Consider the following 21,639-nt stretch of genomic DNA (forward strand, 5'->3'; position numbering starts at 1 on the left):
ACATTAACACTTGATTTTTTTATTTTGTAAATTCTTTTTTCATTTTCTTATCCACTACAAACTATGTACACACACATATATATAGCTTACTTTTCTGTTAATGTAAGATCAACAAAAAAGTACTCCATCCAGAAAGAGAGAAATATTATTTAATGTACATAGGATATAGTTATGAGCCACTTATAGTTTCATGCACTGGAGATGTAGTCAAGGCAAGTTTTAATAACATGCCTTGTTTCTCCAAGAGATCTTCAGGCTCTGAGCACATGGCCTGTGCAATTTACAAATTAGTATGCTAGCACAAGCATCCTGATTTGTAAACTGTACACAGTTTACAAATTGGGTGCTTAGAGCCTGAAGATTGCTTGAAGACACAAGGAATGTTATTAAATCTTGCTTAGACTACATTTCTAATGTATGAAGCTATTAGCAGCTTGTAACTGTACACTGTGTACACTAAATAATATATATATATATACACATACAAACATAGATACATACCCATGTATATTTGCATAGCAGATGTGTGTGTGTGTGTGTGTGTGTGTGTGTGTGTGTGTGAATGTAATATCTTCTGTTGATAACATTAAAACAATATCTAAAGACTAAAAAAACCATACTTTTAAATATGAAACTTCTGCAAGAAGTTGAAACCATTGATAGCGATACATTTGGTTAAAATATCAATGCTTGTAGCAGTATATATATATATATATATTGCAGTATATATAATTAGTGGTAACAGTAGTAGTACATAATATTAACACTGGATTTTCTTTTAACCTCTGAGATGATTCAGTTTCTTGTTGTTTTTTCCTTATTTTTATTAATATTATTGATGATGTTGTTATTCATGGTTCTGAAAATAAAGAATATTTGGCTATGTGTTTCAAATGAACTAATGTAAATGTGTGTGTGTATGTGTGTGTGTGTGTGTGTGTGTGTGTGTGTGTGTGTTTCCACATGAATTTTTTTGGATTACCTCCCGCCCCTTCATACACACACACAGAGTAAAAAAATGAATAAAATTCAACATTCTTGTTTTATATAACATGTCAAGTTCTTTTTCAAACTGTTAATGAAAAAAAAAAAATATATATATAATAAAATATGTTAAAAATAAAATTTCGTATTTTTAAATTGAAATAAAATCAATGGCAAAAAAAAAAAAAAAATTATAGCACCCCATCCACAACTTTCATTTCATTTAAAGCATCGTCAATAGATCAAATTCTGCAGAAGGATCAAAGACCCAAGAAGTCAAAAAAAAAAAAAGAAAGAAAGAAAAAAAAGAATTGTCAATGACATTTGTGTGTAGTCAATCATTTATGATGACATCTATTTTCTGAAGGATTACTACAGTGGTAGAAATTGGAATTTCTAACCATAGGTGCAAGACCACACATTTTGTAGGAGCAAAAGTCATTTAGAATGACACAATTCCCACTATTACCTAACTGAAATTTATGTACAAGTTAACTATTAGTCCAGAAGGATTAATAGTTAATTTGGTCTGGGCAGGATTTGAACTCAGAATGCAAAGAGGAGCATATTTTGTCTATTGCATTACCAATTCTGCTATCAACAGCAATCCATACAATACACTTTTGATGATGGGTGAAAATCTACAAAATTAGTATTGAAAATATGTGGACTAAGTTTAAAGTTTCTTAGGTAGTTAGACCTTTGAAAAGCCTGGGATACTTGGAAAAATTTTTTTTAAATAATGGTTTTGAATTCTGACATAAGGCCAGTAAATTTAGGTGAAGTGGGTAAGTAGATTACATTGACAGGTACTTATTTTATCAACTGCAAAACTATGAAAGGCAAAGTCAACCTCAGCAGAATTTCAACTGTGAAACCAGAAACACTTGGCATTGTGCCTGACCTGTAAATGATTATGCAGCTTGCCATCTTTTAATTTGTTTAAATAATAAGGGTCCTAGAAGTGAAAAGGTTGGCAGCCAATGGTATAGCAGATTGGACATCATGTTTTGAACCCCAGAGAACTAAGAGATAAGGGGACTTCAGTAGATATCACATGGCATTTTGTCCTTAATTCTAATGATTCTGCTATCCACTGCTCAAAGAACAACAAACATGAAAATGATTTCTTTCATTGGTACAGGGTCACAAATCTTTAGGAGAAGGCAGTGTCATATTTTAGTTGAGACCAAGTACATCACTAGTAGTTATTTTACTTAACCCATAGAAGTGAAAAGTGAAATAATTTCAGGTAGAATTTGAACTGAGAACATTGATTTTAACATTTGGATAATAATAATGACAATTATTTCTAATACAGGTACAAAGTCAGAAATTTTCAAGAAGAGGTTGATCAATTAAATCAACTTAAATATTTGACTGTTACTGCATTTTACTGACTCGAAAAAGAACGAAAAGCAATGGTGACCTTGGTAGGAATTGAACTTAGAGCATAAAGGACCATAAGTAAATATTGTCATTCATTTTGGCCAATACAGTTCTTCCAATCCACCACTTTGAAAATAATATTATTATTATAGAATCTTCAAGTAACAGCAATGTACTGGAGTCAATGTAACTGACATACCCACTCATGCCTTTGTGTCGACATTTGAAAGAATTATTATTATTATTATTATTATTATTATTATCATCATTATTATTGTTAATAATAATAATTATACTAATAAAAATATATTCTTACATTAGAAAAGGCCTGACAGTATATTTTTTAGAAGGGAAGGAAATTAAACAATTTATATCAGATTTAGTATTTAACAAGTAAACTAGTTAAATACTAGCATCTTAAAGATCCTCAAAAGATGAGAGGCAAAATTTGACCATTCCTGTGTATGTATGCATATCTGTAAATATTATTTTGTGTATATGTATACATATGTATATGTACATGTGTGTGTGTGTGTGTGATTTCACAGAATTAAACTTTTTCTTTTACAAATGAAAAAATAGCATAAATGATTCACATCTTTGTATAAAAAGAATTACTATATATGAAAAACAATGGCCATTAAAATACATATATGTGTGTGTGTATGAATGTGTGTGTGTGTATATACACGTATATAAAAGATTTACACATATTTTCTTAATGTCAGTAACCATTTCACACAGCAGAACCTGGTGCATATCGCTGGCTGTAGGAGCCACCATCATCTTCATCTTCTACATTCATTACTGGGTTCGCTTTACCTTCAACGGTGTAGACACCTATGTCTTGATTGTTTCGTGGGTTGGCATTGGCCCGACCTGTTTGTTTTGTCTGGAAGTTAGAAAAGAAAGAGAATTAAAATCACACAAAAATCAGCTTAACAATCCTTTCTATTATATGCACAAGGCCTTAAATTTTGCAGAGAAAGAGTTAGTCAATTACATCAACCCCAAGATCCAACTGGTATTTACTCTACCATACCCCAAAAGACTGAAAGGCAAAGATAAATGTAATGCTGGAAGAAATGCCACTAAGTATTTTATCAGACATGCTAACGATTCAATACATACACCAGCTAAATAAAGGTTTCAAATTTTGGCACAAGGCCAGCAGTTTTGAGGTTACATCGACCCCAGTGCTCAACTGATACTTATTTTATTGACCCTCAAAGGATGAAAGGCAAAGTCAACCGTGGCAGAAATTGAACTCTTAACATAAAAAGCATCCAGTCTATACTGTAAAGTGGTTGGCATTTGGAAGGGCATCCAGCAGTAAAAACCACACTGAAACTAACCTCAACTGTGCTGGTGCCACATAAAAAGTACTCAGTCCACTTTGCAAGGTGGTTTAGGAAGGGCATCCAGCCGTAAAAATCATGCCAAAACAGATACTGAAGTCTAGCACAGTCTTCTTCCAAGCCAACTGCTGTCAAACTATCCAACTGATGCCAGAATGGAAAGCAGGCATTAAATGGTTACGATGATGAACATAGACACACAAAATGCCACTAAGCACTTTGCCTGGCATGTTTCATAATTAACTGAACCCAAAGTAGTGTATTTCAACACAGATATAGTAACAAAAGTACTTTATTTTCTCAAACCCAGAAAGGAAAAAGCAGATTCGGTTTCAGCAGTATTTGAATTCAGAATGTAAAAGAATGTACCTAAAAATTGCAAGGCATTTTCTCCACTACTCAACGAAATTTGTTATCTCAACATGGTCAAATATTAAGCTACCACTTTCAAAATTAAATCATCATCATCATTGTTCAACATCCGTTTTCCATGCTAGCATGGGTTGGACGGTTTGACCGGGGTCTGGGAAGCCAGGAGGCTGCACCAGGTTCGAGTCTGATCTGGCAGTGTTTCTACAGCTGGATGCCCTTCCTAACGCCAACCACTCCGTGAGTGTAGTGGGTACTTTTTACGTGCCACCAGCACAGGGACCAGAGGAGGCTGGTAATGTCCACGATCAGTTGGTGCTTTTTACATGCCACCGGCTTGGACACCACTCAAGGCGGCGCTGGCATATATAAACATATCTATTATTAATACAGTAGTACCTACCTACCCGCCTCTTATGTCATGCTAAAGGAAGTAGTTCAGAGTAAAATAAAGAAACAGTTGGTACTTATAATTATAGTAGAAGTGGCAACATTAGTATAGGAGGAGGAGAAGTCTTCCTTTCAATACCAATCCACCTGAAACCACCTCTGGCTCTGTAGTACAAAAGTCTTGTTTACATGAGTTTTCAATTAAAATCTTCCACCAAACCTTAGTCACATGTTCCTAACATTAGCTTAATGATAACTAAGTTATTTTACTAAATTCTTTGTTATTCTTAGAATTAATTGAATGAAACACAGAACATCTCAAAATAAATACAGTAACGAAAAGGGTTAAATTTTTACAAGTTACTTTCTTAACAATAAGAAATTCTATGTATCTATCAATCCATTTTTCTGTCATAACTGTTTTTATCTCAATCTCTCACTCAATACACTAGTAACCTACACGACTCACAAAACATGGTTTACTTCAGTTTTTGCAATGCAATCGTTTCAGGAAATAAATTATTATTTTCTTACAACCATTTTAAAATCCATTTTAGTATTGAAAAATTTATCAAGAATGAAGAATGAGTAATTTCACTAAGTCAAAGAAGTGATGCAGTAGCAATGCATCTTTGTTTAAGTTACATTCCTTAGTGTTCCATAACTTATTGGTCCCACATATATAGAGATCAATAAGAAAACAGATTGAAATAGTGTTGGAGCTACTCTTTACTCTTTTACGTGTTTCAGTCATTTGACTGCGGCCATGCTGGAGCACCGCCTTTAATCGAGCAACTCGACCCCGGGACTTATTTTTTTGTAAGCCCAGTACTTATTCTATCGGTCTCTTTTGCCGAACCGCTAAGTAACGGGGACATAAACACACCAGCATCGGTTGTCAAGCAATGCTAGAGGGACAAACACAGACACACAGACACACACACGCACACACACACACACACACACATATATATATATATATATATATATACGACGGGCTTATTTCAGTTTCCGTCTACCAAATCCACTCACAAGGCTTTAGTCGGCCCGAGGCTATAGTAGAAGACACTTGCCCAAGGTGCCATGCAGTGGGACTGAACCCGGAACCATGTGGTTGGTAAACAAGCAACTTACCACACAGCCACACCTGTGCCTAGTTAGTGTAATATAGTAAAAACAAATAAAAAAAAAAGAAGTCAGCTCTTCCATCTTCCCTCTCCCTTCAAAGGCAAATTGAATCCAGAAAAATGTTAATTTTTCATGAGAAGAATTAAATCTCTGAGTTGCTTTCTCAGGAGAATATTTTCATCAAGTATCACACACAAACAAACAAATGCACACAAGAAATACACATACAATACATACATATATGTATATATACAATTGTCTCATACAATATAATAATGCATATATGAATAAAGTATGAGCCAGAGGGAGAGAGAAAATAACATGAAGATTAAGAGGAAAAAAAATTTAAGCAGTTGCTCAACCCTCAAGACATAGCAAGTAAATCATTTTCAAACCACACCCTATCATCTAAAATAAAAGAGGACATAGTAAACAGTGATAAACAAATACGAGAGTAGTCATGGAGGGATTGTCTTTGATCATGGATGAATTAGGGCTAAACATCTTTATCACTAACAAGTGCCAATGAGAAAACTTGACTTGGCCACTCAAACAAGAAATAGCAGCCAAGTAACACCAACTCATACCCAACTGTTTTAAATATAGGATACAATTAGGCAATGTAGTCCTTGATAGATTAATGATCCTCCTGGTTAGTCATTCAAGAACATTTATTTTTTGTGTGTTTTTCATGTTTATTGCTTCCTTACATCTGCCACATCTTCCTGCGATACTAATGTATCTCTTATGTATCCATTCTTTTCACCTAGTAAACTATATGCAATTTCTACCCACACCTTTTCTACATACTGAACAGGACCATTTTTCTGAAAGGATTAGGGTACTTCCTGATTTCCTACTTACTATGAATTAGGTCTTTTCTAAGATAACTTTAAGACCCTATGGTTCCAAATTTTGCTTCCAAACGTGGAATTTCATATCTAATTCTACTACAATTTCAGTTATAAGAATAAAGTCATCAGCATAAAGGAGTTCCCTTATGTAACTGGTTTTAAAATCTTCTGTTATGGCCAAGACAACAATGATAAGCAGGATGGGGCTAAGAGCTAAATCCTGGTAAACTCTTATCTGCACACTAAATTCATCAATATACTTGTTAAAACTCACTATACTGACAACACTCCAGTATATGGTTTGGACAGCCATTCATCTATTCTTTTCTTCTGCAGCAACCACCAGATCAGGAAGCAAGAGAATTGTACATTGGTTTACTTTTGGTTAAATATTTCTCCTGCAGTTACCTTACTAGGAAGAGAGCATCAGTAGAACTTCTCCCTGACACAAAATCAAATTGTATCTCATCTAGTCTATCTTTTTTCCTAATTAATTGAACTATAACTCTCCATAACTTGTATGGCTTGATTCAGCAACTTGATTCTTGTAAATACTCCACTCTAAGTTATCTCTATTACCCTTTGAAGCAGTTCACTATATATTTCTTTACTACCCACAAGGGGCTAAACATAGAGGGGACAAACAAGGACAGACAAAGGGATTAAGTCGATTACATCGGCCCCAGTGCGAAATTAGTACTTTATTTATCGACCCCGAAAGGATGAAAGGCAAAGTCGACCTTGGCGGAATTTGAACTCAGAACGTAACAACAGATGAAATACCGCTAGGCATTTCACCCTTCGCGCTAACATTTCTGCCAGTTCGCTGCCTTCACTAAGCAGTTCACTATAATGCTACTACACCAGTCATTGAGTATGGTAGCTTCCTGTACTACCTCATTAACTATATGGGTCAGATGATTAGGCCAGATATATTAAACAACTCAGTTGTAATTTCCAATGGACCAGAGGTTTTCCCTGTCTTCATATTCTTAAATACATTATCTATCATACTGCTGTCAACTAGAATGGCTGGTCCCTCTGTTGGGTTCACATTTGGAAGGCTTTCTTTCTTCCATGCATTCTTCACATTTATGTAGCATTTCAAATGGTACTTCCATTTGTCTTTGTTTTCAGAATCATCATGTGTAAGTGTACTATTATCTATCCGTGCAAACCTCTCTTCTGCAACAGCTTGATTTCCTGTGATACACTGTTTTGCAATCCAGAATACCTCATGTCTCAGGTCATTATACTACAGAACATTGGCAAGCCTTCTTTTTTGCATCTCTCCTCACTAAATATACCTATTGCCTACCTTCTCTTCAAGCTACTTAGTATAATTCCCTTCAACTCCCTATTCCTTCCAAGCTTATTATCACTTTGTTTTTATGGCTTTACATATTTCACTGTTCCAGTATCATGTCACACTTGGTTTGGTCTACAGATCTCTGGTCTGTGTACTCACTAAATTGATTGGTAATTAGGTCATTGGCTGGTTATATGTATATATATATATATATATACTTTATAATTAGGGTTCAGCAAAGATTTGCTTCACCACATACCGAAGTTTAGAAATAACAGTCAAAAAATCTTAGCTATTCCTTCTACTTTAAAAGGAGCTCCCAGAAAAACCAAAGTACTTGAAAACAATCCACGCAGGCAAAAGGGAAAAATAACGAAAATCAATCAATATTAGGTTACCCACGTACGCGCGTTTCGGAACCCTAATTATAAAGTATTACTTAAGCTTACCATGAAATGGTCTTTTTCATGCCGAATTCTACTTGGTGAAATTACTGATTACTTCTTAATTAATTAATTTTACCCTTTGTTATTATATATATATATATATATATATGCATACACAAATTTAACACACATCCTGTAATTCAAATACAATAACAACATATAAACAAATATATTTTACACCTATGCTTGGTGCAGCCATCTGGTTCACCAGCCCATAGTCAGACCGTCCAACCCATGCTAGCATGGAAAGCGGACGTTAAATGACGATGATGATGAATACATACAACAGACATACAGTCCACAGTTGCAAGCATACACATATACATGCTCTCTCTCTCTCTCACACACACACATACACATAATCTTGATCTATTATAAATAGCAGTCAAATTTCTTTTACTCCACTATTTAAAAAAAAGGAAAACAGATTGAACATTAGACAAGGGTAACCCTGGATCCTTCTGGAAAGACAAACGTTGCTTAACGAAACATCTGCACATTCTGGTCTAAGTCTAACCTGGGTTAAACAACAAAATACATATTTATAATATCTACAAAAATTACAGAAAGAATCCCCCACTCTAATCAAACATACCTGTCTTCTCCCCTCTCTGTCTCTCACACACCTCATTGAAGTTGGTTGACCTAAATTTTTTAAGCCACAACATAATATGACAAAAATAGAAAAGCAAATATGCAATGGGTTCTGTAATGTAGGACACTGGCTATTGAAATGATGTGACATGCACACACACACACACACACACACATCAATACAGAAAGAATCTGTATAGACCAGACAAACATATACATACACACATCCAAAACAATACACCCACCTTTAATAATGTTTTATATATATATATATATATATATATATATATATATGTGTGTGTGTGTGTGTGTGTGTGTATGTGTGTTAATTATACACGCTAACCTAATTAAAGACTGATGTAAATTATATATATATATATAAGTGTAGGTGCAGATTATTTATAACAATACACCCACTTTTAATTATGTTTTATATATGTGTGTGTGTGTGTGTGTGTGTGTGTGTGTTAGTGTGCATTATATATGCATAATGTATTAAAGATGATTGTATGTATGCATACTTATTTAGTTAAATACAATTTTAAATACACAGATAAAAGGAGAGAAAGAATGATACACATAAAATAGTCTAATATACCTGAAGATCATGCTTTCAACACACACACACACACACACACACACACACACACACACAATTCAATATATATGAACACATACATGAACATATACAAATAAACATTGACACACTCACACACACACTAAAGTAGCTTTCTGAAATTTTCTTTCAGTATATTGGAATGCTAAGATTAGCAAATTATGACAAGTTGTAAACGCAATGAAACTAGTCAGTTAAGCCTGCAATCCAACCGTCACCATGAAGCCGATTTTGACAATAAGTCTAACTAGCTATACTTTTTTGCCTTTTATTTGTTTCATATTTCTTTATTGCCCACAAGGGGCTAAACATAGAGGGGACAAACAAGGACAGACAAAGGGATTAAGTCGATTAGATCGACCCCAGTGCGTAACTGGTACTTAATTTATCGACCCCGAACGGACGAAAGGCAAAGTCGACCTCGGCGGAATTTGAACTCAGAACGAAGCGGCAAACGAAAAACCGCCAAGCATTTCGCCCGGCGTGCTAACGTTTCTGCCAGCTCGCCGCCTTCTATTTTATTTGTTTCAGTCACTGGACTGCAACCATGCTGTGGTGCAGCTTTCAAGAGTTTAGTCAAAGAAATCAATGCCAGTCCTCTCTTATTTTTCAAGTCTGGTACCTACATATTCTGTCAGTCACTTTTTTACCAAACAACTAAGTTATGAGAACACAAACAAACAAACCCCAGTGGTCAAGCAGTAGTGGGGGGACAAACACAAAGACACATACATATGTATATGACAAGCTTCCACACAGTTTCCATCGATGAAATTCACTAACAAGGCAGTGATGGTCAGCACAGAACTATAATAGAAGACACTTGCACAAAATGTCAGGTATGGGATTGAACCTAAAACTATGTGGTTGCAAAGTGACCTTCTTAAACCACACAGACATACCTGTGTCAATATGTTGATTAACCCTTTCGTTACCACATTTATTTTGAGATGTTCTGTGTTTCTTTCAATTAATTTTAAATATAATAAAGAATTTAGTAAAATAACTTAGTTATCATTAAGCTGGTGTTAGGAACATAAATTGTGACTAAGGTTTGGAGGAAGATTTTAATTTAAACCTTATGAAAAAAAGACATTTGTACTACAGAGCCAGAGGCGGTTTCAGCCGGGTTGGTATCAAAAGGGTTAAAGAGAGAAATATGCCTTTATTCACAACCCATTCTGTATGGGTACAGCAGTAATTAATATTTGCCCACCAATCTTGTTGTAATGGCACAGTCTTGAATTCAATTTGATAAAGTTTTTAATTACTATTCTGTTGTGTCTGTGGAGAGTCATTTTCCTTTTGTGCCTTTTAATGTAACACACTCACCAATGAAATTTCCACTTATTTCTTATTTTTATTTTCCTAAAATTTTCGTTGCATCTTTAACGGACAGAGTCAAGACCATTGAAAAGGTTGCAAGATGCAACAAAAATTTTATTAAAATAAAAATAAGAAATAAGTGGAAATTTTACCGGTGAGTGGTATTACATAAAGCACAAAAAGAAATTGACTCTCCCCAGACACAGAATATACTTCAACACACGAACTCATATGAAGAATCTTGCAAACCAAATCCCAAAACGAAATTTAATTACTATATTTTGGCATTTTGGAAAGAAGTGTTAAACAAATCCTGATGAGTTGTGAATACACATTAACTTATAACTTCTTTTCTTGTTCTAAAGTACCACCAATCATTTGACTTAACTGTGTGTGTATTGGGATAGATAGTGGGGAGGAGTGATTATTTTCAGTGAAACATGTTTATCACCTATCACACAAACTCTTAACACACACACACACATATATATATATATATATATATATATATATATTATTAGTCATCCACAAGTCAGAAATAAAAGCACACTCAATATAAGAAATAAACCAATTTTGTTTATTTTATGTACGTTATTCAAACTACAATTAACCAAGCAGTTTAAAAACTAAAGATCCTTCTTGTTCCTTCTCGAGCCACGCCTGGCTCATAAGGGCTGGTTTCCTAGGCATATAGGTTCCCCACCTGGACGGGATGCTGGTCCGTCGCAGGTGAGCTGCAAGATGCAGGAGGAAAGAGTGAGAGAAAGTTGTGGTGAAAGAGTCAGCAGAAGTTCGCCATTACCTTCTGCTGGAGCCGCATGGAGCTTAGGTGTTTCGCTCATAAACACACACATCGCCCGGTTTGAGATTCGAACCCGCGATCCACAACCGCGAGTCCGCTGCTCTAACGACTAGGCCATGTGCCTCCACTAGAGATCAAGAAAATATGTGTATAAAATAAAATAGTTACTGCAGTGAGGAGCTGACTAAACTTTGGGAAAATGTGTCAACTGCACTGATGATCCTAACTCACAATCAACAGACTAAAACCAGTAAGCGAATCACACACACACACACTTTTCTTTTATTTGTTTCAGTCATTTGACTATGGCCATGCTATAGTACTGCCTTTAGACAAACAAACTGACCTCTGGACTTATTCTTTGTAAGCCCAGAATTTATTCTATTATCCCTTTTACAAAGAATAAGTCCAGAGGTCAGTTTATTTCTGACTTGTGGATGACTAACTAATAATATATATATATATGTGTGTGTGTGTGTTAACAGTTTGTCCTCTCTAAGTTACGGGGACGTAAACACACCAACACCAGTTGTCAATTGATGGTGGAGGGACAAACACTGGCACATAAATGCATACATATATATATATACATATATATATATATATATATCCCCCCCACACACACACACGCGCAACAAGCTTCTTTCAGTTTCTATTTACCATATCCACTCACAAGGCTTTGGTCAGCCCAAAGCTATAATAGAAGACACTTGCTAAAGTACCACTCAGTGGGACTGATCCCAGAACTATGTGGTTGGGAAGTAAGCTTCTTACCACATAGTCACTCCTGGTCCTATACTTAATACATATATACACACACACATCATCATCATCATCATCATCGTTTAACGTCCACCTTCCATGCTAGCATGGGTTGGACGGTTCAACTGGGGTCTGGGGAGCCTGAAGGCTGCACCAGGCCAGTAAGATCTGGCAGTGTTTCTACAGCTGGATGCCCTTCCTAACGCAAACCACTCCGAGAGTGTAGTGGGTGATTTTATGTGCCACCGACACAGGTGCCAGACGAGGCTGGCGAACGGCCACGCTCGGATGGTGTTTTTTATGTGCCACCGACACAGGTGCCAGACACACAAATTTATATATATTGTATATATGTTCATGTGTGTGTATGTATATATACACACACATGCATATACATACATAAATATTTATATATGTATAATTTGTTTTTAAACAGTTGTCACACAACAGAGCTTGTACAGGTGACCTGTCTAACCTGCTCTTCATAAAACTGTACAATACAAAGGCAAATAGAGAAAAAAAAAGCATGTCGATATGTGCACTGTATTTCCAAGCATGCACAAATAGAAGTTCAGTGTGCCTGTCTTATAAAAAGCAATGCAAAATGATAACAGAAGTGGTAGTGGTGACATTGTTAAGCTCACAGTTAATGTTAGTGATATGGTGGTGTTTGGGTGGTGGTGGTAACAATAGTGACAAGGTGGTTGGAGTAATGGACTGAAAGAGAAGGTAGTGTATGTTCTGATCTTCCTTGTTTGGTTTACTAATCTAACTGTGCTAAGCACACTACTACTACTACTGTTGCTGCTACTGCTACCGCCACTAAGCATCACTACTAAAATTACAACTACTAAGATTGCTGTTATCAGGCAAGCTCCCTTAACTCCCTCCCCCATTACTGCTGTAACTAAAGTTTCACTTAGCAACTACCTCACGCACTAAGTTAATGAACACCACTCTACTTACTGTCTAAAACCTTCTTTGTATACAAGAACACACACGTTAAAACACTCATCTCTTCATGCATTAGTCAAAGACACAACAGAAAGTATTACTTTTCCATTTAAAGAGGAAACAGAGATTGAAATAAAGCCAAAATAAAATCCATTTTGCTCACAGAAATGCATACACACACATGAAACATATACTTTCTTACTTGATTCAGTCGTTTGACTGTGGTCATGCTGGAGCACCGCCTTTAGTCAAGCAAATCGACCTCAGGACTTATTCTTTGTAAGCCTAGTACTTATTCTATCGGTCTCTTATGCTGAAACGCCTAGTTAAGGGGACGTAAACACACCAGCATTGGTTGTCAAGCGATGTTGGGCGGGGGTGGGACAAACACAGACACACAAACATATATATACATATATACGACGGGCTTCTTTCAGTTTCTGTCTACCAAATCCACTCACAAGGCTTTGGTCAGCCCAAGGCTATAGTAGAAGACACTTGCCTAAGGTGCCACGTAGTGGGACTGAACCCAGAACCATGTGGTTGGTAAGCAAGCTACTTACCACACAGCCACTCCTACACCTGTGCGAATATATTTTCTTTTGCTCTTTTATTTGTTTCAGTCATTTGACTGTGGCCATGCAGGAGCACTGCCTTTAGTCAAATAAATTGACCCCAAAACTTATTCCTTATAAGCTTAGTACTTATTCTATAGGTCTCTTTTCCTGAACTGCTAAGTTACAAGGGAGATAAACACACCAGCATCGGTTGTCAAGCGATGGTGGTAGGGGACAAACACAGACACACAAACATATATATACATACATATATATATATATACGACGGGCTTCTTTCAGTTTCTGTCTACCAAATCTACTCACAAGGCTTTGGTCAGCCTGAGGCTTTAGCAACAGATGCTTGCCCAAGGTGCTACACGGTGGGACTGAACCCAGACCCATGTGGTTGGTAAGCAAGATACTTATCACACAGCCATATATTTATATATATATATATATCCTCAGGCCTACTATAGCCTCAGGCTGACCAAAGCGGATTTGGTAGACAGAAACTGAAAGAAACCTGTCATGTGTGTGTGTGTGTGTGCATACACACATCTATGTAAACACAGACCTATATACATATATATATATATATATATAAATATATATATACATACAATTATCAATAATAATAAAGGGTGAAATTAATTAAAATTAGAAATAATCATTAATTTCACCAAGTAGAATTCGGCATGTAAAAGACCCATTCAAGGAAGGTTTAAGTAATACTAAGTAATTAAGGGTTTAGCAATGATTTGCCTCACCACACACTGAATTTAGAAATAGCAGTCAAAAAAGTTTTGGCTATTCTTTCTACTTAAAAGGGAGATCCCAGTAAAACCAAAGCACTTAAAAACAAACGACGCAGGTAAAAGAGAAAGAAATGACAAAAATCATTCTATTTTGACTGCTATTTCTAAATTCGGTGTGTGGTGAGGCAAATCGTTGCTAAACCCTTAATTACTTAGTATATATATATATTTCTTTACTACCCACAAGGGGCTAAACACAGAGAGGACAAACAAACGGATTAAGTCAATTATATCGACCCCAGTGCGTAACTGGTACTTATTTAATCGACCCCGAAAGGATGAAATGTAAAGTCGACCTCGGCGGAATTTGAATTCACAACGTAGCAGCAGACGAAATACGGCTACGCATTTCGCCCGGCGTGCTAACGTCTCTGCCAGCTCGCCGCCTTTTAATATATATATATATATATATATATATATATATATATATATATGCACGCACACATCTATGTGTATACATATATACACAGCTACACAAGCACACAAATATGAGAGAGGGAGCAAGTATGTATGTGTGTATATAAGTATGTGTGTATATATGTATGTACACACACACCCAGATACCCATGTGTATGACTGAAAATGTGTGTGTGTGTGTGTTTGTATGTGTGTGCGTGTGTGCGTATTGTTAAATTTTGTGCTTATAAAGTGGGCAAAAAAGTCTTCATTGCCTAAAGTGTTTATGTATCAGTAGAAATTGAAGCTTCTTAGCTAAGTAACCGATGATTAAGAATATTGTGTGCAACTATATATTACAGACACAATGCATATAAATGATCATTTTCGGCATATAAATAACAAATGAATAGGACAGGGAGGGGTGGGTGTGAAATACACCCCATCCTTGCACCTTCCGATCAAATGTTCCCACAAACACATTTCTGAAAGTGTGTGAAAAACAAATATATACCAAACACTGAAGTAGAGACAAACACCACTTCAATATAACAATGTATACACACACCCATCCCATTAAATGTTTCTCCTGTTACCACCACACATCCTCTAACAGGGGTATACACACCTGAGGGATTGTCATGTAACCCAATCTTTCATTCCACCACCACCACCACCACCATCACTTCCAACACTGCTACCACCTCTGTTTATCAATACCTGACATATTTAAAGCAATATTCTATTCAGAGATATCAATTGATTCCATTCTGGCTGTCTACTTTTTCTGTCAGTCTCTTATTTCTATTGCTTTGCAACTACCACGCCCACTGGGCTTAGTCACTAAAGGCACTGCAGATACCACCACCACCACCACCACTATCTGTCAATAATAACACAAATTATATACATACACACACACACACGCACGCATACATACATACATAAACACACACACGCATACATACATACATAAACACACACACGCATACATACATACATACATAAACACACACACGCATACATACATACATAAACACACACACACACACGTGTGTGAATATAAATCTGTGAATTAAGTACATCAATTGATCAATGTAGCTTTCTATGAAACCAATAATTTGTTTCCTGTATTACTAACAGTGAGAGAGTTGACATGGATGGTGTCTGTAGATCTGTATAGAACTCTGGAAAAGCACAGGGGCTGGAGGAGAAGGAGAGTTCAATTACAGATACAAAAAAGTGCAATCATCATCATCATCATGTCCACTCTTGCATGTTGGCATGTTCTTATTCAGAGTTATTGCCTTTCTAGAAGGATCAAAGGATCACATCTTGCTCAGAACTTCAATTTCTAGTACAGTTTTTGTGACTGAATGTGCTTTCTATAAGCAATCAGGTTACAGAGTGTACATTTTATTATGACGCCAGCACTAAAGGGGTTGTCATATTGTCTCTGCTCATCCACCAACCAAACAACCAATCAACCAACTAACCACTCAATGCAGTTTACTGTGGCACCCATACCCAAGATTAAAGAAGCTGGCCGGCCTATAATGTGATGTGTTCATGCTTGTTTGCTCCAATGTAATTGGGGCCAGGGTAAATAGAAGAAAGAGTGATGACAACAGCCATGGTGGGTAAGACAAAAGATCAAGAAAATGTGATGGTGGAAGCAGCGTAATTATGGAGAGAGAGAGAGAATGAGAGAGAAAGAGTGAGAGAGTGAGAGAGAGAGAAAGAGTGAGTGAGAGAGAGAGAGAGAGATGGACAATGACAGAGGTAGATATTAATAGAAATGAGAGGTTGATGTTAGTAACAAATGGACAGAAGGGATTGAGTCATGACTTGCTGTATAGAAAGGATCATGGTGGTGTGTGTGTGTGTGTGTATCATATAAATAATATATATATATGCATAGATACATACATATATATGTACATACTTACATATATATGTATATATATATGAATATATGGGCACAGGATATCACAAGACATAAACAAATATAAAATACGAAAACATTTTTATGCTAACAACAAAAGAAACGTCCGCTTTCCATGCTAGCATGGGTTGGACGATTTGACTGAGGACTGGCTAACCAGATGGCTGCACCAGGCTCCAATCTGATCTGGCAGAGTTTCTACAGCTGGATGCTCTTCCTAACACCAACCTCTCTGAGAGTGTAGTGGGCACTTTTACGTGCCACCTGCACAGTGAAGGCAGCTGGGAAATGTATAACTGCTGTCATTCACAGAAAAACTATTGTATTACCGTGAGAAAAGTGCTGTTGAAGTGTTAAGTGAAATTTGGCAATCAAGCATCGCATCCACACTATGCTTGCATGAAGCCACTACAAATATGCTGTGCAATAAAAAATTTATCTACAGTCATGGAAAAAGTGTAACTGTAAAAATGCAGAATTATCGGAGTAATGGGTATTCAAAAAAGTATGTATGTATAGAAATGTATGAATGAAGTCTTTAAGGTTTAAGCTTCAAATTAAAAAATTGCAGTAATAATGTTTAGCAGCTCAGTACTGAAATGCAGAATTAGGTCAGCTGACGATGAGAATCAAATATTGATCGCTTTGCTAAAAACTGCAGGTGGTATGGGTTATTTGCCTTGGGTTGTTTAAATAAAATATTAGTAATATGTAGTAGATAGAAGGATCTATTGGAGGGGCCCTATTATTATTGATTTTTTTTAACAATGTAAGTATGTCATGAGGTTTCCAGACATGTATTCTACTCGCGTATCAAATAAAGAGATATTGCCTGCAGAAATTAGAAATTGGACACACAAAAAATCAATATTCAAAGTAATCGAACATAAACAATGAAATGGATTATTTCCCTTGATTATTTAAAAAAATATTTTGCAGATTCTATGGGTTATTTCCCTTGGGTGTTTAAAAATAATTAGTTACATGAGGTAGATATAAAGATCCATTCCAGGGGCTGTATTATCGATTTTTTCAACAATCTAAGTATGTCATGAGGTTTCCAGACATGAGTTCTATTCATGTGTCAAGTTTTATCAAAATCAGAAGAGCTATGTAGGAGGAGTTAGCTAACAACGCCACAAACAAACACACACCAATTTTCCACATATGTAGTAGATATAGGCACAGATTGGCAAAACTTAACAAAGACAGTTAATTTAGCTATATAATAAAGCTATAGTAATATAACCTGTTTTATGTTCAAACCAGCCAAATGTGACCTCACACACTTACCCTACAATGCCATTCTAAAAAGATCTTCATTGAAATCATAACTTCATTATGAACAGGATTGATTTAAAACAATGAGAACAAATAAGCATTATATTTATGAGAGTAACCTGAATGATAAAGGATTAAATGACTGAAGGTATTCCATCTACAAGCATATATTAAGAAAACAACCATTCACAGTATCAGTTGGAAAATACCTCAAAGTAGTGCTCTCCATACTAAATGCTATTACAGTAGGGTCTCACACATCTTGAACAATGTGAGATGAGATACTTAGATCAACTGAGATCTAAGAAATTAGTAGAAAAAATACATTTTGTGGAGTCGCTTAAAATGTAGAATCTTACGAGGGAGATAACTGCAGTCAGATCAGCATCAGTATATTCCTTCTGTCTCTTTTATGAACACACATAATCTTCTTTCATCTTTTCCTTGTTTCAATCATCACACTGAAAGCCATGATGGGGCACTGTTTTGAGGAGTTTAGTCAAATAAATTAACCCAAGTACTTATTTTTTAAGTTTGGTATTTATTCGATCGGTCTCTTTTACCAAATCAGTATGTTACCAAGACATTAACCAAACCATCACCAATTATCAAATGGTAGGGCATGGAAACACAAAGACACACACACACACATATATAAAGGTTTCCACACAGTTTCCATAAACCAAATTTACACACAAGACATTTGCAGACCCTTCTTGCTATCAAACCCTTACCTGTTTCCAAGCAAGAGAATAATTTCCTTATGGTCAGACATATTCCTGCAGAATACTGGAAATAAATGGCACTGCTTGTGCAATAGTGATGCTTGTTTACAGCAATCACACAATGTTAAGACAAAGAGACACAAACAAGCAGACACAATATACAACGGGCTTCTTTCAGTTCCTGTCTATGAAATCCACTCACAAGGCTTTGGTAGGATCAGGACTATAGCAGAAGACATTTACCCAAGGTGTCATACAGCAGAACTGAACCAGGAACCATGAGGTTGGAAGCCACATCTACACATACAATAGTTAGGATCTCTTCGGTTTGAACGGCAGTTTTTTCTAGCGGTGTCATATGAAATTGTTACCCTTAATTATGACCCTAGAATCGATCTATTGCATTTCAATCTCTTTTAGGGTTAGGGTTAGTTAGGATTAGGGTTAGGGGTGGGGTATCTCTTTTTCTTCACAAATGTAAATAAACCCAAACTGTTTCTTAAACGAGGGACATATTCATATGGCACAGAATGCTTTTTAACTCAATAGTTGTTAGTGATTGGTTGAAATTGCAGAAATTGAAGAAAAAACAACAACAAATATCTTACAAACTATAGAATTTTCTCAATAAAGCCAAGAGAAAAAGATGTTTTATAAACACATTCTACCAGTATATGAAGTTTAAAATTTTTTAGTTATCTAGAAATTATGTTAAAAACTGCCGTTCAAACTGAAAAGATCCAATAGTTATCATTATTATGCTTGATCTGAAAGTAAATCTAATTGTTTCTTGTGTATTGTTTTCTTTTGTATTTTGTCTGTACTTTAGCAATGTGTATTTCATATTCGTGAACAATAAAAGCTAACATTATCATCATTAAAATACTTTGTAGTGTTTGTTCCGACTCCTTGCATTTTGAGTTCAAATCTTGCTGAAATCAACTTTGCCTTTGATTCTGCCAAGGATTATAAACAAAGTACCAAGATCAATTCAATCAACTAAATCCTCTTCTCAAAAGTGCAGGCTTTGTGCCTAAGCCAAAAATGATTATTATCTTCCTGATGAAGTCAGACAATCCTTCATGCTTCCTTCTGTAGTTTATAAGATAAGTACCAGTAGTAAAATAGAGTCTTCTCCAAAAATGTATGTCCTTGAACTGGATTTAGAAATATTATTTTCTTTGAAAGCCATGAACAATACTAGCAAGATTTTTAGTTTTCCTTCTCTAAATTCATGACAATGGCTCACTTGAGTTATTTCCCTTAGCTTTTATTTTTAATTATGTGAGTCTGCCACTGTTGAGGAACTCTGGTCTTGACACCGTAGAATGTCTAGTGTCAAGTTTCATTTAAAAAAAAAAAAATTAGGGGCTCCTGTGGAAAGAGCTATACATACTTTATTTTTCAATCACAAATTTGGTGGAAATTGAACACAGAACAGAGATACACAAAATGCTGCTTAGCATTTTGCCCAGTGAGCTATCAATTCTGCCGGTTTGCTGTCTTAACAGAAGGTTAAAATAATAGTATCAAATTTTGGCACAGAATCAATATTTGCAAGGGAGGAAGTAAGTTAATTACATCAACCCTAGTGCTCAACTGGTACTTAGTTTATTAAGGATGAAAGGCTAAATAGACCTTTGCAGAAATTAAACACAGAGTGTAAAGATGGATGAAATGCCATTAAGCCTTTCACTCAACATGCCAATGATTCTGCCAGGTGAAAATATTGGTTTCAAATTTTGGCAGAGGCCAGTATTTTCAAGGAAGTGGGAAAGTCGATTAAATCAACCCTAGTATTCAACTGGTACTTATTTTATTGACCCCAAAATGATGAAAAGGCAAATGGACCTTGATGGAATTTGAATACAGAATGTAAAGACAGATGAAATACCATTAAGTATTTTGCCTGGCATGCTAATGATTCTACCAGGTTGCCACCTTATCAGAGGTTTAAAATACTAACGACATGAACATATTGTTCTATGTGAAGTGAAAGTAACTAAGCAATAATTTTAGTCATTTCACCTCGTTATGTAGATTGGAGACATGAATAATACATAACGAAGAGATAGCCCCCCCCCCAACCCATACCATCATGAAGTGATCACTGTTTAGTTGGTTCTAACAAACACAAGAACATCTGTCAACTGAAACTTCATACAGTACAGGACCATTATCTTCCTTGTCATAGAGTATCAAATAAGTGATACATGATAGGCGCAGGAGTGGCTGTGTGGTAAGTAGCTTGCTAACCAACCACATGGTTCTGGGTCCAGTCCCACTGCATGGCATCTTGGGCAAGTGTCTTCTGCTATAGCCTCGGGCCAACCAATGCTTTGTGAGTGGATTTGGTAGACGGAAACTGAAAGAAGCCTGTCGTATATATGTATATATATATAAATGTGTGTGTGTGTTTGTCCCCCTGGCATTGCTTGACAACCGATGCTGGTGTGTTTGCGTCCCCGTCACTTAGCGGTTCGGCAAAAGAGACCGATAGAATAAGTACTGGGCTTACAAAGAATAAGTCCCGGGGTTGATTTGCTCGACTAAAGGCGGTGCTCCAGCATGGCCACAGTAAAATGACTGAAACAAGTAAAAGAGTATACAGTCTCTGTAGATCTTTTAACATCAGATAT

General features: G+C 36.0%; 1 protein-coding gene across 5 annotated transcripts in view; it reads right to left on the reverse strand.

The window, feature by feature from the left end:
- Positions 1 to 730: 730 nt before the first annotated feature.
- The window catches only part of LOC115221679, a 125,345-nt gene continuing 104,436 nt past the window's right edge, over positions 731 to 21,639 (reverse strand). For all 5 annotated transcript variants that reach the window (XM_036510881.1, XM_029791883.2, XM_036510880.1 and 2 more), the window contains one exon: positions 731 to 3,265. In XM_036510881.1, coding sequence (XP_036366774.1) covers positions 3,110 to 3,265 — 156 coding nt within the window. In that variant the 3' untranslated portion in view covers positions 731 to 3,109. The remainder of the gene's footprint in view (positions 3,266 to 21,639) is intronic.

Source organism: Octopus sinensis, linkage group LG18 (assembly GCF_006345805.1).
Source record: "Octopus sinensis linkage group LG18, ASM634580v1, whole genome shotgun sequence".
NCBI lineage: Eukaryota > Metazoa > Mollusca > Cephalopoda > Octopoda > Octopodidae > Octopus > Octopus sinensis.